The 18,770-nt window shown below is 38.2% G+C and overlaps 1 protein-coding gene across 1 annotated transcript in view; it reads left to right on the forward strand.

The window, feature by feature from the left end:
• The window catches only part of SORCS3 (sortilin related VPS10 domain containing receptor 3), a 470,892-nt gene that overhangs the window by 440,550 nt on the left and 11,572 nt on the right, over positions 1-18,770 (forward strand). The window contains exons 19-22 of the mRNA XM_063435106.1: positions 157-343; positions 6,302-6,435; positions 15,415-15,538; positions 16,658-16,770. Of these exons, the coding sequence (XP_063291176.1) occupies positions 157-343; positions 6,302-6,435; positions 15,415-15,538; positions 16,658-16,770 (558 nt within the window). The remainder of the gene's footprint in view (positions 1-156; positions 344-6,301; positions 6,436-15,414; positions 15,539-16,657; positions 16,771-18,770) is intronic.

Genomic DNA, 18,770 nt, shown 5'->3' on the forward strand with positions numbered 1-18,770 from the left:
TCAAAATTCTTAAACTGAGAGCATAGCTAACTTCGACATTTTTTAAGATATAGCTTTTTTCGGATTATGTTGCTCCCATAAAAGAATTCCTTCTGAAGCTGGCTAAAGTGAAACATTCAAATTTGTAATTCCTGCATCAATTTATTTTTCCCTCAGGGCGACCTGCAGAGGATAAACATTCAGCTGGATTTCGGAGACGGGAGTGCGGTTTCTTATGCAAATTTTAGCAAAATAGAAGATGGAATAAAACACGTATATAAATATGCCGGCATATACCAGGTCACAGCATACGCAGAGAACAATGTGGGGATTGATAGTGCAGTCCTCTACCTGCATGTGACAAGTAAGTTACATATCAGTATAAATGGCAAAGATAGATAAGATGCAGAGTGCCCATCTAAGTTCCCCATTTGGGATGTAAAAGCACAGTCTTCATTTTTGATTTGATTTCCTGCTGCATATAGCAGTGTTTTTATTCCATATGTTCATAAACTCACCAACAGTAATAGCTTCTGCCACCTCAGCTGTAAGGCCGGTAGGTATGTTTAGATTTTTTATTATTATTATTATTATTATTATTATATTTATATAGAGCCAACAAATTCCATAGCGCTTTATAAAATAGCGTTCTATAATGGGTGGACTAACAAACATGTAGTTTTAACCAGACAAGTTTGACATACAGGAACAGAGGGGTTGATTGCCCTGCTCACTGAGCTTACATGCTAGAGGGAGTGGGGGTAAAGTGACACAAAAAGGTAGGGGAAGTATTAGGGAAGTAGATTGGTAGAATAGTATTCAATGAAGACTTAGTGTGGGCATTTTTTGGAGCCATTAACAGTTTAATTGATGTACTTTTGTTAAAAAGTGAGTTTTTAATGATTTTTTGGAAGAAATGGAGGCTGGGTAAGTGTCTAAAAGAAAAGCAAAGGGAGTTCCACAGGAACGGTACGGCCCTAGAGAAGTCTTCAGAGGTGAGCGTTTGAACAGAAGATAGACGCAAGTCTTTGACAGAGCGTAGGGGCCGAGATGGGACATACTTGTGTATTGGGGAGGATAGATAGGTGGGAGCAGCATTATGTAGAGATTAGAAAGCAAGAACAAGAATTGTATATTGAGCCCTATATCTTATGGGAAGCCAATGCAGGGACTGACAGATAGGTGACGCGTGGGAGGTGCGGGCAGACAGGATGATGAGTCTCGCTGCTGAATTCATTATAAACTGCAATGGGGCAAGTTGGGAGCATGTAAGACCACTGAGAAGTGGATTTCAGTAGTCAAGGGGAGAGAGGACAGAGAACTTAGCAGCATCTGGCGTTAAGTAGTGGCAGATGTGTGCAATGTTTTTGAGATGGAAGCGGCAGGATTTGGCGATAAACTGGACATTAGGGGTGAAGGAGAGGTCGGAGTCAAAGAGAACACCTAGGCAGCGAGCCTGTGAGGTAGAGGTGATGTTAGCACCATTAATTTGGAAGGAGACAGAAACGGGAGTAACACTTCAGGGAGGAGAGATTGGAAGTTCTGTTTTAGACAAGTTGAGCTTAAGGAAGTGGGCAGCCATCCAGTTAGAAAATAGCAGAGAGGCAGTCAGAGACACTACTCAAGAGGGGCAGGGAGAGATCAGGGGAGGACAGATAGATTTGTGTGTCATCTGCCTAGAAGTGATATTGGAAGCCAAAGAAGCTGATAGGTTTACCAAGGGAGGCAGTATAGATCGAGAAGAGTAGGGGTCCAAGGACTGAACCTGGTCAGAGCCGTTTCCACAGAGTGCTGAGCGCGTAAACCAGACTGAAGTGGGTCGAGCAGAGAATTGTACTTGAGGAAGTCTGTCAATCTCACATACACATACAGTCTTTCAAGGATCTTAGATGCAAAAGGCAGTAGCACGATCGGTAGTTGGACGGGGAGTTAGGGTTAAGGGTGAGCTTTTTAGAATCGGGGTTCCTGTTGCATGCAAGTTCCAATACGGTGGACAGAGGACAAGTGTAAGGATAAATTGTGAAGAGTGTGAGTTCCTGGGGAAGGAGGTATATAAAGGGAATGGGTAAGGGTAAAATCAAAATGCATCAAAAGATGATTTTATCCATGACTAGGAAAGATTTAAATAAGACAAATTTCTAGAGAAGGGCCTATATTACACTTGAAAGGCAGGGGTGTCAGACTTCGTGGAAGACGTTAGGGGTGTCATTCATTTGGGAAGTCCATTTCTAAAGCTCCCTTTATTTTACGAATTGCTGTGGTAGAGGAAGGCATGCGGCTGTCTGCTCATAGTTATCCTATGGCTTTACGTGTTACAAGCGCTTTCCTAGCTGCTAATTTGTTTTCGTTTCTGGCGAATGTATCCAGCGGTTTCAATAAAAGTAAAAGAGCACAATGGTCTAATGGGAATGGTTTTCCCATCCCTTGTGAGAGTAGTGCTTGTATCTGTAACCAGAAGGTTTTACATTTTGGCCATGTCCACCAACAGTGAAAGAAGATTTCTCTTTCCCCACACTGTTTCCAACAAAGGTAAAAATCTATAATAAGACATAGAGGTGTGTTTTCTAAACTCTTGCATACGTATTAACCCTTAATAGAGAAGACATAATAGGGAACACAACCTCATTAGAGATTTTTACTTTACATATTTTTTGTATCTATCTATCTATCTATCTATCTATATCTATATATATATCATTAATATCAATTAATCAATGTTATATAAGTCGTGTTGAGCACACTTTTATTTAGCATGATTAAATTGACCAAAGGAAAGAAAAATATCCCAGCTCACATACCCCAATACCTGCTAATACTTTAAGTGACCCTGTCATACAATAAAAACTATAGTGACATTGTAGGCAATAAAATATAATTTTACTAGACAAATTGCTAAGTCATTTACAGTCAATATGTATTTAGTATTGAATATTAAAATAGATACCACTATAGCAGGGATGGTGAAAAGGGTGTCTGCAAAAGCTTGTGGGTGCATTTCCCAAGCTGCTTTGCCAGCCTACAGACTGCTATGTTAAATAATGGCTATACATTGTGGGTTGTTGTCCCTAATCATCGGCACTTTCAAGGTTAACTATTAGTGTTTTACTGTAATAGCATTGAGGCAGGAACCGTGGCTCTGTTAGTCAATGGGTATATCTGTATCCCACAGTGCATCTGACTCAGGCTCAGCAGGCTGAGTGCATGTGCGCAAATACCTGAAAATAATTTTCATGATATATCCCTCTTACACCAGCTAATAATGTAATCATAATATTACATTTAATTAATAAGTGAGGAACATAACTTCTCAGATTGAGCAATTTCTCAAAATGTTCTTTTTGTTAGGAAATCTTTTTTTTTTGCCCCTATTTAAAATATTTGCACCCCACATTGTTACATAGCTAATAAAGAACAAGGTAACTGTTGCATTTTAGCTCTGCAATGCATTCGTCTGAAGGATGAAATGTGCTTTGAAATTTTATGACCATAATAATTCCCTAAAAATCAATCACGTCGGCATTTAACAACCTGTTATTAAAATCGTTACCGCACTTGGCTTCACCTTGGTCCATTAACGAACAAAGGGATCTGTAAGCTGGCAATAGCAAACACATTTCCTTGGGATTGTTTTATTTTATCGGCAAAATCAAAGTTTACTGGCAAGATCCTTCACCTGATATAAGCCCCCTATTCCCATAACGCCAACTTGGGCATTGAGTTAGAGAGGAAAGAACAGATAAACACTCTATTGAATGGAGTTTAAAAGTAAATTAACCATAGGCAATCCACAAGCAGTAAACGGCATACAGTTACATAGTTACATAGTTACATAGCTGAAAAAAGACTTGTCTCTTTTAGAAAAAAAATTCTATTATTTTAAACTTTAAAATGAAGAATAATGGGCGGCTCAATGTTCTCAATGGGTTAATCATTTAGCTACTGTCGGAATATTTGGATTATTTTTGAATGCACACTTATGAATTTTATGAAATGTTTTTTTTTTCCAAGTACATTTTCATTTTAAGTTCCAGCCAAGTTTTCATTTTAAGCCCCCCCCCCCCCCCAAAAAAACAAACAATAGACATTTTGTGAAGCTCACAGTCAGAGGTTTTCCTGTTTCAAACCTCTGATGTGAACAATAAGCAGAGAGCAGAGCTTAAACGCACCAGACAGAAAACTTTGGTTTTAAACTGCTCGTTAACTGTTAAACTCCTAAAGATAAACTGGCACCATAACTATCTCATTCCATTAAAGTTGTTATGGTGCCTGGAGTGTCCCTTTAATCTTTCTCTGGAAGTACCCTTGTGCTGTAAGTTTTAAGATATAAAGGATTTATTTACTAGACATCAAAATATAGTTACATAAAAAAGGAATTGCAAACTTTAGACAACAGTAACCGATTTAAAAAAAATTCTCAATTCTGCTATTGCCATACCTTGCCTGTTTAAACCTAAACTTTGAATTTTTTTTCATAGTTCGCTACACAACACTCAAAATGTATTGTGGCTATATTGCACACATGCAGCAATTGCACGCGATCTGCCAGTCCAATGCCCATAGATAAACATTGGATGCATACTCAGCCTCCAGCTTCAGTACACATTGCATGCCCCTAGTGACTGCCAGAATATCATCCGCTAGAGCAGTGTTTCCCAACCCAGTCCTCAAGGCACACCTACCAGTCCAGGATTTAAGGATTACCCAGTTATGTCTAAGGTGTTTTTAGAAAAAAAAAGAAAAAACACCTTAGACAAAACTGGGTAATCCTTAAATCCTGGACTGGTAGGTGTGCCTTGAGGACTGGGTTGGGAAACACTGCGCTAGAGGAGCGGGGATCGCAAAACCTAAATAGTGTCGGTGTAAACATTGTTTAAAAAATAGCACAGTTTACAGTGACAAAAGTGTAGGTTTTCAAGAGATTTTTTTAAAAAATTGTGAGGTCTGAAAATTAAAATTAAATGTAGAAAGCTACACATCCAGAACTGAGCGGGGATCCACCGAAGGGCAGGCTAATTAAGCTGTTGTCCGTCCTCAGCACTCTCTTGCGACTCGTTTTTTTGCTCGAGATTGTGATATCAATTAGTTTCGCAAATCTCTTATCATACATTTAACAGAAAATCGAGAACCACATGAAGGAAACAAAAACATAATTTATACGTGATTCCCACTGTTTTATTTAATGGTGCAAAAGAGAAGTGATCTAGTTTGATATCTCAGACATAACTAATAAGTTGTTTTGGGAGTTAAAGAATTACACATCCTGTTGGGTTGTGATTTCAGGTTCTGCCCAACTGATTTCAGGTTCTGCCCAACAAAGTTGTATTCCTGGCACTATTGCTTCCCCTGCCTACCCCTCCCCCCCCCCCCCCCCCCCCGCATACCTTACTTTATCCGAGCACGAATGTCCTTCGGCACAGGGTTGATGCTCCACCTCCACTGACTTCCCTCGACGAGCGCATGGTAGACAGACACTGGAGGCAGACTTAGTGCTGCAATGTAAACATTGCAGTTTCTATGTAACTGCAATGTTTTATATTGCAGCACTAGCTGCACCCAGACCACTTCAATAAGCTGAAGTGGTCTGGTTGCCTTTAGTGTCCCTTTAATATAAAAATCCTTTCAACAAGTATTGAGAAGAAATATATATTTTAATGAAGTATATGTAAAAAAATGAGAAAAACTCATCCATACCTCTAGTATATGACAGGACCTGCATAGAAGCACAAAGAGACGATCATAGAGTCCAACTGTCGGTTTTCACACACTGTCTGACCCAAGCTGCATTTATATTGGTAAAAGATCCTGTCATTTACTAGAGGTAGGGATGAGTTTTTCTAATTTATTTATATATACCTCATTTAAAAAAAAAAAAAAATATTTCCTTTCAAAGCTTGATAGTCCTTTAATTAGTTTTCTGCAGTCCATGGCAATTTGCCAAACACACACAAGTCCTATGTTAAAAATAATTTTGAGAGGAGAATCATGTACATTGTGCCGATGTGACAATCTAAGCTTGCTTCAATTGTGACCACAGCAATAAAAAGTTTTTATTTATAGAAGGTTATATTTATTACAAAATTGGGCAGACTAGATGGGCCGAATGGTTCTTATCTGCCGTCACATTCTATGTTTCTATATAAATAAATCAGAGAGAATCATATTCAAATTATTGTTTGAGCTATTTATAGTGTAATAGAGCCAGTTTAATGGCATCTTTTTCGTAGAACTATGCATTTCAGATTATAAAGGGTATATTTCATCAGGAGAATAAGGATTGTTTTTTCTCTACCGTTGAACGTATTCATGTCTGTTCCTTTCTCAGGTCCGGTTGAACATGTCCATTTAAGAGTGCCATTTGTTGCTATCAAGAATAAAGAGGCTAATGTCAGCGCTGTGGTTTGGCCTTCACGTTCAGGAACGCTCACTTACTTTTGGTGGGTTGGAAATAATACAAAGGTACGATCAATGTCAATGTTAATGTCTGTGTTCAGTGGCTTTATTTTTCATTCAGTGGTCTCTCCAGTGTAAAAAACACAAAACAAAATATATATATATTAATAATATGATATCAGGTGGCTATTCCAGCTATTTTTAAAGCTATTAAATGTCAGAGTCATTCCAAATTCAAGATATTTACAACTTGGTCAATTCAGCCATCCATTTCATCCATTCAAGGTTCATAACATTAGCATAGTTGGCTTATTTAACATGTAGATCTAGATATTTGTGTTAATTAACAGAACTGGGAATTGGAGAGAATTGACAAAGGGATTACAAATTCGGGGCCAATATAGTTAAATTATAATTTTTGCCATCTCAGCTATTTTTCAACCTTGACTTTTTGTAGCTAAATGTTTAGCTAGTCTAATCGTTGGTCTACTTAATATATTCCTCTTACCTCAAAGCAGTGCTCAAGCTTCTGCCTTGATAGTCTTCGTGTTGGTTATCTTTCCAGGAGGTTTACAGAGCTGCCCCTCATGTGTATGTAAATAGACTAACATCAGAATTAAAAAGCAAAAATCTGACCTTGGAATGTTTGTCCATTTAAAGTTTAAAATGCTCTCTATTCAACAGTAATTGAGAGGCTTGCTTTATAGCTTGTGTTATGTTACACATAGTCACATGATCTACAACGCAAGATACTAACCATTTAAATTCTCCTAACCTGTTTCATTAATTAAATCACAAACTATTCAGAAATATTTTATATCCTTAGGCATAGAACAAATTTTTAAATCGAACCACAAGAATAATAACAGCATTTAAGTCTTTTATTGGCTAACACCCATACCCAAGACATTAATTGTTTACTTTAGGCAGTTTCTACATACACATATATAATAAATATCTGGATAAAAAAATAAATACATGGATTTTTATTTTACTTTTTTTTATGCATTGCTTTATCTGGGAGTGATTCTGAGAGTCGGATTTTATATGACATTGATGTCTCACCTTCAGCAAGTGTTTTAAGTAACTGAAATGGACACACTAATAACCAAACAAGTTTTACTTCATTAAGTGGTTTTGGTGTATAGATTCTGCCCTTGCAGTCTCACTGCTCATTCTCTGCCATTTATGAGTTAAATCACTTTGTTTATACTGCCTTAGCCACACCTCCTATGTCTGTGACTTACACAGTCTCCCCACACACTTCCCGTAAAAAGAGATCTAATTTTTAACGTTTCTTTATTGCACAGTGTATTCAATTTAGAATGTCTTACCTTCTGCTATGTTGGCAGTCTGCTAGTGCTTTTATGAGATTTGTGAGTGTGATTAAATTTCAGTTAACTTAGCAAAACATAAGAACTTGTAAAGTAAGCACACTGTGCTCTAAGTGAAATTAAATAAAACATTTTCATATTGGATATGTGTCACAGCCATTGGAGGTGTGGCTTGGTCTGTTTAGACAGAAACAAAGGATATTTAACTCCCAAATGGCAGATAATTGAGTAGTGAGACTGTAGGGGCATGATCTATGCACTAAAACTGCTTCATAAAGATAATGTTTTGGTACTTAGAGTGTAACTTTCAATTTATAGACTCATAGGCTCTGTGACCAATGGGTGTGGCTAAATATCAGTCCAATGCTTTTTAACTTGTTTATTGTTTCCCCATCTACAAAATTATTTAACTCTTTCAGAACTAAAGGTGTGTCTTTTTTAACATATTTTATTTTTGTAGTGCATAGCAGGATATACAAGCTTATTTTGACAATTCCAAGACTATATATAACAATGCACAGGTATAAGGAGACCATAAAATGTCAGCATACTGCACTTTTTATAAAAAAAAGACATGCTCAAAACAGATAAATGTCAGTAAGAAGGAAACAAAGAACTTGTGATACTGTGGATTTTACAAATTGACAATACAAGTGTCTAACAAGAGGGGGAAATACCACTGGTTACTTCAAAGTAAACTGCATCAGCTGGTTAGTATAAGCATTTCATTAATAAAGGTGAGGTCACAAAAGTGGACTAGTCAGCTCAATGGGAATAGCTACCCATGTCCTGTTTGAGTGAATTAGCAATGCTATTGAAATCAATAAAAACAAAAACACAACAAAACCAGGGAGCTATGAGAAAACAAGTTGCTGACTGGTGAGCTACGAACCCTGTTTCACATAGGTGCTAATAACGGCTAGTGCACAGAGCCTAATTCCCTGCCCACCGCTCCTAAGACACATAATTCACCCAATTGCCATGCTTGACGTGAGAGGCCCAGAGGGACATCGAGTTCCAATCTTCAAGTACTGGCCACTTAGCCGGCCCCAGGCACCAGAAGGAGCCCACATGCATGGCCCACCGATCTGGTCACTTTCAGTGCTGCGATCCAAGTTTTGGGTAGAGCGAGTATTCACCCTCCGGGCTTGTGAGAAATGCACTGGGGTTTGTCCCCTCATGGCCCTCTGCCTGGGGTAGCAGTTGGTGCTGCTAGAGACCTGGAAGGCAGCACTCTGTCCAGGATTCGTGGCGTCTTCTTCTGCTTCTTAGGGCAGGCATGAGTGGTGGCTGGTCGCCTGACAGCTGTGGCCCCAATTCGTAGGTGGACAGCAGGCAAGTATTTTGTGCAAGTATTTCAATTAAATGTTAGTAAACATGTTGATAGTTATACTCCTATCATCCTTTTATACAGTGAGTACTATTTGTTGTCTTTTTTAACCCTTTTATGGTCTACACACTGCTGTGACATTCACAACTCTTCACGTATCCTATAAGTGGGGATTGTACCGCTGTATGCCATTCATACCAGAGCTGGTTTTAAGCACTGCTACACGTGAATAGGACCACATTAGACCCTGCATTTTAAAATACCTATTTTACAGACTGTTCTCTTTTCTGCTATTGTTTGTGATTAGAGACTACCACCACTGCTATTGGACTTTTTAAATATTGTTTATATATTTTTTCCAGTAACGTTTTACATAGTTTTTTTCTTGGCGCTACCTTTCTCTGTTTACCTTGTTTACTAAGTATTGTGGTGTGCTTTTGCGGCATCTTGTCCCGGGATCACGATGACATGCACGATTTAACTTAAGCCAGAAGTCGGCAAATATTTGATCAAGCCGCGCCATGCTCCAGCGGACCTTGTATAGTGGGGACATGAGACTTTGTCGCCATCTTGGCAGAAGCGGTGTTGTCAGAGTTCGGACGGCTCCAGCAGCAGGTTAACTGAGCTGATTAGCTGGCGCCGTGATATCCCTCACCAGCAGGGGGAGATGGTAGCACTTTTTCAATACCACAGGAAATACCAGCGGGGAGAACGGCAGTTTTTCCATCGCCTGCACCTTGAGGTATGCCGCAGAGTTCCTTCAGGCTCTAGTTGGCAATCGTGCACCCAAAAAATGCACAATTCTACTAAGGAGTATCTGGCTTGTCTCAGGCACAGATATTGATCGTTTCTTCAGAGGAATAATCCTCAATTAAGATTAAAGTTTAACATACATAGGTCTCTCCACATGCAGCCATACAGCATGGCCGTCAGGCCCCGCCGCCCCAGCCCTATTTCTAAAGAGGTTAAAACATTATTTTGTTTTAGAAATCTGCCTTTTCTCTCTTCCTTTTCTCCTCTCCCCAATGATCTAGCCCATTCATTTACTGAACACAGACAGGTTATTCACTACAGTGTACATTTATAGGATTTCTATATGAATTCAACGTTTATTTTAAAATTTGGGTCACAGAAACTGAACGGAAAACATAGCTGTTGTGAAAATTGTCCAGAGCAGCTACTTTGGACTACAACTTGAAATTCACTTTAAATTCCTGACAATTTACACTTTGGTAAATAACCTTGATAATTTGAGCTTCCCACTACATACAGTTTTGAGACCAATAATGACTTGACATGTTTTACTAGTTAGTGTTCAACGCAGACAGTTGTTAAATGTAGAATGATTGAAGTTCCTTTTTTAGAAGTCTGACTGACGTATCTTAGCAATAAACCAGACATGGCTTTTAAAGGACATTCCATGATAGAATTTACAAGGAAAATACTCTAAAACAGAAAAAAAAAAAAAACTGAGACAGCTCATCATTTATCAGTGTGTGACCCTCCGCCCCAAAGTGAATAGAGACAATCATCACCGTACTTCAAAAAAAGAGAAATGGTATATTAGGTAGCTAAGGGAACTAATAATATACTGTTGCGTGCTTCCTAAGGCTGCAGCATGTTAAAAAAAAAAAAAAAAAACTGTTAAAAATGATTATATTTATGTGATAATAGTTCATTATTCATACAGTTTTGTGCTAAGTGACAAATTCCCAGGAGTGACATTAACATAATAATTGAAAGATACTTCATTTGATTTAGAAAACACAATAGAACTCAGATGAAGGTTATTGTCTTCTTCTAGCCATGTTCTAGAGTCTGAATCACGTCTCGTGATTTTACCATATTAGTTCAGAATGCCAGAAAACAGAACAACCTTTTCTCTAAACAATGTGTTTCCATGGCCGATTTTTGGTTTTCTTGTATTTCTTTTTACTTCCATTTTCTTCTTACAATGCCATTCTCAGCAGCTTCTATTCTACCTTGGAGATCATTAAAAGGATACTATAGTCCCCCAGACCACTTCAGCTCAATGTAAATCATTGCAGTGTAAATCACTGCAGTTTTAGAGACTGAGGACTAAGACTGACTCAATCAGACAGGCACTAGAGACACTTCCTAGTGGCTAACCAATTTTTGGTCGCCTTACTGATGCTGGACATCCTCACGCTCTACATGAGGACATCTGGCGTCAGTAAACTCCCTATGTGAAAGCATTTAAGCAATGATTTCACATGGGGAGGGCCTAATGCGCTCACTGCACATGCACATTAGCCCCCAGTCGGAATGACGTTGGAGGAGCTGATACACGGCCTCAGCACTGGCATCAAGCGAATAAACAATTTTTTTTTATCCCTTTCTATGTTGGGGGGGGGGCTGGGGAGCATGAGGGAAGGTGGGGGCCAGGCGAAACTATAATGTAAGGACTATAACTTTGTATTCCTTACACTATACAATGCCTTCAAAACCCATAGACTGTCTTAGAGAGTTACTCCAACCAAAAACAGTGTTTTAATAAAACACTTTTTTTGGATGGAATAACCTTTTGCTCGCACAATCGCTTCATTTAAAAATAAAACGAAAAAAAACTCACATTGATCCTCTTCAGAGGCCACATTCTCCCTGTAGTCCAATTCTTCTTTAATGATGTCACTTCCCCTTGCAGCAAGGGTATGGATGTCCTGAAAGCTTTGCTGAGAGGACTTCGGGTGGCATGGGGATGCATGTGCCACCATTGGTCATCTTCCACCAGCATGCTTACAAAGAACACAATTTATGCACATAATTAAAGGATCACTATAGGGTCAGGAACACAAACATGTATAGTTAAAACTCACCATTTAGGTGGCTTGTCCCCCCTTATCCCCTCTCAGAATGGGTTAAAACCCACCTTATTTTAAGGTCTCCACAGGTTCGCCAGCGCTAGCCCCGCCCCTTTGGTGACATCATCAAAATTTCCCATGGGGAAAGAATTGGATTGGCTAAAATCTGCAAGGGGTGGGGCCAAACACAGATTTGGCCAATAGCACCTCCTCATAGAGATGCATTGAATCAATGCATCTCTATAAGGAAAATTCACTTGGAGGTGTCCCTAGGGGCAATGTAAACACAGTTTTTTCTCTGAAAAGGCAGTGTTTACATGAAAATGCCTGAAGGGAGCTAATATACTCACTACATTAAGCTGTAGTTGTTCTGGTGACTATAGTGTCCTTTTAACAATTAACTTACACTTTTGCTGGGATGCTATTGACTTTGTCAGAGATGGAGTAATTGACCTTGCCAGAGATAAATTTGCAGTTAATTACCAAATATTGCACATATAGACTCCAAGCACCACAACCACTTCAAATAACTGAAGTGGCTGTGGTGCTTAGAGTAACTGTTCAACTCTCAGTGCCACAATAACATTATCCCTCTGACCGCGTAATTTTTTTCTTAAGCTTGATTCAAAAAAATATTTTATTTTTCTTTAAAAATAGTTGTTTTTTTTTAAAACCACTGAAGTGGTAGAGGTTAACACAGTGAAGGAGTCTAAGCATGCGTGGGATAGGCATAAGGCTATCCTAATTATAAGATAAGGCCAGGGACTAATGAAAGTATTTAGAAAATTGGGCAGACTAGATGGGCCGAATGGTTCTTATCTGCCATCACATTCTATGTTTCTGTGTTTCCATAGATTTACTAACCTTACTTTTGTTCAAACGTGTTTTTTGATATGATAGATTTCAAAGCATGGCTCTAAACGAAGTCCAAGTCCAAAATCCTTACACCAAATTCTGGTTTCCATTGTGATCTGTTTACCATTTTCATTCTTCTTTGAATAGCAACAGCACATTGTCGTCTTTGCTCTTTTTTGATAGCATTCAGTAGAATGTGGCTAGCAAAATGGCAAACTGTTAGTCTGAGTGGATTAGGAAATCACTTGGTTTTCTTTTGGAGACTGAATATTGGATCTGAATATTTTTCAATAAGATCCTCAACAAATTACGTACAAAGATGTCCAGTGGACTCAAGGTCCAGCAGACACAAATAGGATCCCTAATGGATATAAACAGAAAATAATATCTATCTATCTATATATATATATATATATATATATATATATATATATATATATATATATATTCTGTTTACATCCATTAGGGATCCTTTTTGTGTCCGCTGGACCTTGAGTCCATTGGACATCTTTGTACGTAATTTGTGTAAAATTGAAGGGTTACCCCCTAATTGAGGATCCCTCAACACACCACACAGTCTTTTTTAGGGACTACATTTTTTTCAAAAATACTCAACAAGCTGCATGCGGTATTCTACAAAATCAATCTTCTTTTGAGAAGAAATTTTGGTGAATATAATATAGGTAAAAAAATAGGTAAAATAGTTTGATCTATGAAATGCTGAGAAATGTTCTTGTAATACTTATGTTGTTGTTTTCTAGCAAAAAGGTAGTAAGACATCTCTTGATCAGAACGATCTACCCCACCGAAAGTATCATTATAGTGATAAGCTACTTTCGGTTTAACAACTTCTTTTCCACATCTGTGTTTTACCACTTTTGTGATAGCATTGTGAACTGTACTCAAAAGGCAAACTGTTTTTTTTTACCCTGACACTTCAGAGCCATGGCCATACCCCGCCGGTATGCTTAAATTTCTCTCCGTCTAATGCAAAACAGCTTTGGTAGAAATCGGAAGTTGATCATATTTCTCGTTATAAACCGTGCTAATTCCAGTGTATAAAAGAAAGTCTCAAATGTATCCTGACTCAGTCTCAAGCACCACAAATATTTTGAGCCGAAATCGAGTTCTTTTTTTTTGTGTTAAACATTTTTCATCCAAGACGGCCTTTGTACAACATCAAGCTCTACACCATTCTTGCCTTGGGAAGTTTACGATTTCTTGAAGTATCAGAATTCCAAAAAAAAAAAATCTCATCTCATTTTCAGAAGTTGGTGTCCACGTTTTATAAATTTATCTCTATTTTGGGGGATTTTTGCTAATGTACTGAGTAGTTTACCTGTTTGTCTCCCTTATAATTATGGCAATCATTACTTGATCAAAATAGAGTTCAAAACACTAAAACGGTCTTGCTGTGGAGTCTACATCCACAACTACACCTGGATTTGCAGTGAGAGGGAATCTTGCTGGTGGTAGAGGAATGTTCTGCATATTCACATCATACCACACTCTACTCTGGTCTAGTTCAGCATAATCTTCATCATTTGAATTAGAAATATTAGATAAATCATCATCAGTATCACTGTCACTACTACCCAGGTCAAAAGATTCCAAGTCTGAATTATCTTAATCAAAGACCTTCAATTTAATTTCTTTCTTCAAATTTAGGTTGCTACTTTAAGCCATCTTACGGCCTAATTATTCCTAAAATAAATACCAAAAATAAAGTTCAGAAATAAAAATGATACATTACGGAAAACTGAAATGTATATGTTATACAAAACACTTCATGCATAATCCAATAAATACATAAATACGCGCGAGCTGTGGAAATTTGCGGGAATGGGTAACATTATACCAGTAGGTTCTGCACACGGAAATCGAGGAATACTCAGTCAGAGGGTTATGAGTCTTCTTGGGCATAAGTTTTATGTTCACATCACATTTAGAAATTGGTCTATTTAAGAAAGGATTATGGAAATGGCACTGCCAGGTCTTCTATGAATTGGAACAATAGTGTTCATTTACTAGACAAAAAGCTGTAGCGAATTGATAACTGAATTAAAAATGTTGGGAAAAAGCTGCTTTTATAAGAATTCTCCATGTATGCTATTGCTTGGATGTTGAAGCCTAAATGTTGCAATTTTGCTTTAATTTCACTACAATTAGGTGTTCTGTGAACAACTCCCAGAGTGTGCAGCCATATTTGTCAAGTCACATTGGGACCATTTTTTTGCGTTGAAAAGTAGTATATATTACCAATTTCCATAGAAAGCAATTAGGTGTTATTTTACTGTTTCAAATCTTGCCCCAGAATTGCTCCATGAATATGGCCGGTTACAAATACATGAGATTTAATATTATTTATTATGGTGGGTCTTCTAGTGCTGAAATAGTTGATGTCTGAATTGGAAGAAAGGCATGAGCTCTGCAAGAAAAAAAGATGGTAATTACTCTCAAAAGAATAAAACATAAAGGGAGAGGAACATCTTTTTTTGTAACGCTTCTCTTTGATCTAATGCAGAGCGGCTAATGATTATGAGGGAGAACAAGAGAAAGAAGGAGATATTGCTAGCTTAATATGTTGGGGGGAGTAATTTAATATAACCATGCTTCCTTTCAGAGTCAGATAATGAAAGTTCTATGGACTCATTTAATGACTGGTTCCTGCATGGGTGATGAAGTTGTTCTTGATGTTTTTCAGCCTATCATCACCTTGGACAGCAGCATCTCATTGACATTCAGTGAAGAGGGGACGAACACCATTACCGTGCAGGTATCTTCGGGAAATACACTCATCCAAGACACCAAAGAAGTGGCAGTACACGGTAATTCCAATTTACTGATAAACCTCTTGCATTGAGCTGGAGTTTCCTTCATTCATTTTCTAATTTAATAGAACTGGCCTAATGATCTGAAGCTTTCCAGATGTTGGACTCCAGCTTTCCAGATGTTGGACTACAGCGTTCCAGATGTTGGAATACAACAATTGGCGACTAATAGAGAGTTGTGCTAGTTATTGTTTGCAACCATCTGGGGCAAAATTGTTTGACAACATTGCAGTGCATTGCATGGAATTTCTAGAGCTGGGCCAGTTGGAAAATTGCGTTGATTCCAAAGTTCTGTAGGACAAACCAGACTTTGTAAATGTCTGATTGATGTCATGTGTGCTATTTTGCACATTTGCCATGCAGACTTACATACCTTCAAAGTAATGCCAGGTATATTGCAAACTTTACCTTGCACAATTGTAATTTGACTCACCCATTGCATAAAAATACTAAACTGGATTAAAATCCTCTAGGTCAGAATTTAAAATTGCAAGTCATACACTACTAGACAGGCTCCATGACACACTCACCAGGAGTGAATTTCTACTCTCCACTGCTGAATTTACTCACCAATGGAGAGTAGGCAAGTGGATACATTGAGCCCAGCTCTAGATAATCTTTCAATTAACCCAAGAATTGCAATAGATACTCCGCAGAGAACATACCAGCTGCTTCTGCAAAATAAGTCAATTTAATTTCTAGCCAAATGCTACACACATCTAGAAATCTTTTGATTTGATAATCTGAATGTGAAACATTCCTGGTATAATTTGGCAGGAGAGATTATAAATTGTGGGTGCCAACAATACCTACATTTTTAGTCAAATTGCTTGAAAATGGTTTGACAACAAATATAAAGTGGCACCCCCACAGTTTCCTTGTACTATAACCATAACTAGCATCTTTAATATTACAAAAAGCTGTAGGTTTTAAGGTATTTGCAGTGTCCTTATTGTGTATGTATTTGACAAAGAATACAAAAAATATATGTCAAAACTGGTCAGTTATATTTAAATTATGCAAATCCATTTTAGAACTGTTAATCAGTTTACACCTTAATCTGAATAACTGGATTACACCTTGTGCTTGAATACGATTTTTCTTTATCTTTTATAGAGTACTTTCAATCGCAACTGCTATCTTTTTCTCCAAACCTGGATTACCATAATCCTGACATCCCTGAATGGAGACAGGATATTAGCAGACTCATTAAGAAAGCCCTGATCCAGGTACCTTATTCATTGCAACTGAAGGCTATATGAATCACACTGTCCGCTGTAGACCTGGAGAACTAATATGACGAATGCTGCTGATTCTGGTAGCTGTCAATGATCCACTCATACTAGTTACTCAATAAAATGCAACTGTATAGCACATCTAATAAAGACTTATTGACTCATACAATGATAACCACAAGTCTAAAACCATCCTGCCTAATATTGTGTAGGTCCCACTCGTGCCAACAAAACAGCTCTTATGCGTTGAGTCATGGACTCCACAAGACCTCTGAAGGTGTCCTGTGGTATCTGTTGTCAAGACAATAGCAGCAGGTCTTTTAAGTTGTGAGTTGGGGCCTTCGTGGATTGGATTTGTTGTTCCAGCACATCTCACAGATGCTCAATTGGATTGAGATTTGGGGGAATTTAGAGGCCAATGCAATGCCAAAAACTATTTTTGTTATGTTCCTGAAACCATTTATGACCCGTTTTTGCAGTATGGCAGGGTGCATTATGATGCTGAAAGAGGTCACTGCCTTTAAGGAACTACATTGCCATGAAAATGTGTATGTGGTCTGGAACAATCTCTAGATATGCAGGGTTATTAAAGAGCTGAGCTATATACCAGATATACATTGTGAATGAAGAGATGAGCGTCACCCTATATATACAGGCTTAATAAATCCTAGATAAACAGGATTAGTAATGAGCAAGCTATACCCCAGATATACAGGATTAGTGAAGAGACAAACTATACCGCAGATTTACAAAGTTTGTCAAGAGGTGAGCGATATCCCAGATATACAGGATTAGTAAAGCGCTGAGCTATATTCTAGATATACAGGTTAGTGAGGAGCTGTATCCCAGATATGCAGGGTTAGTAAAGAGCTGTATCCCAGATATACAGGGTTAGTGAGGAGCCAAGCTATATCCCAGCTATAAAGGGTTAGTAACAAGCTGAGCTAAATCCCAGATATACAGGTTTAGTAAAAAGCCGAGCTATATCCCAGATTTACAGGGTTAGTAAAGAGCCGAGCTATATCCAAGATATACAGGGTTAGAAAAGAGTCGAGCTGTATCTCAGATACACAGGGTTAGTAAAGAGCCGAGCTATATCCAAGATACACAGGGTTAGTAAAGAGCCGAGCTATATCCAAGATATACAGGGTTAGTAAAGAGCCGAGCTATATCCAAGATACACAGGGTTAGTAACGAGCCGAGCTATATCCAAGATACACAGGGTTAGTAAAGAGCCGAGCTATATCCAAGATACACAGGGTTAGTAACAAGCTGAGCTAAATCCCAGATATACAGGTTTAGTAAAAAAGCCGAGCTATATCCCAGATTTACAGGGTTAGTAAAGAGCCGAGCTATATCCAAGATATACAGGGTTAGTAAAGAGTCGAGCTGTATCTCAGATACACAGGGTTAGTAAAGAGCCGAGCTATATCCCAGATATACAGGGTTAGTAAAGAGCCGAGCTATATCCCAGATATACAGGGTTAGTAAAGAGCCGAGCTATATCCCAGATATACAGGGTTAGTAAAGAGCCAAGCTATATCCAAGATACACAGGGTTAGTAAAGAGCCGAGCTATATCCAAGATATACAGGGTTAGTAAAGAGCCGAGCTATATCCAAGATATACAGGGTTAGTAAAGAGCCGAGCTATATCCCAGATATACAGGGTTAGTTAGAAACCAAAAAATCTAAGTGATATCCTTAGTGGTCCACGCAGGAATAGTTCTAAATAAAAAGTGTTGTTAATGCAGGTTCTATGTTCTATACTGGGTGGTAGATTGATGTTTAAGCTCATCTAGGTAAATAAAGGTTTTAGTCTATTTCTGCCCCATGCATCTTGGAAATACTTTCCAATGGGAACATCCAAGATTTAGTGTCTCATTTATGCAAGCGTTGGCAAACATATTGTAATAAGACTTCCCTGTCTACCTGCAATTTACTACCTGCTCACTGTAAAATATTATATTGCTTCCCTCTAACAGTAAGAAGTCGA

This window comes from Pelobates fuscus, chromosome 10 (assembly GCF_036172605.1).
Source record: "Pelobates fuscus isolate aPelFus1 chromosome 10, aPelFus1.pri, whole genome shotgun sequence".
In the NCBI taxonomy this organism is placed as follows: Eukaryota; Metazoa; Chordata; class Amphibia; order Anura; family Pelobatidae; genus Pelobates; species Pelobates fuscus.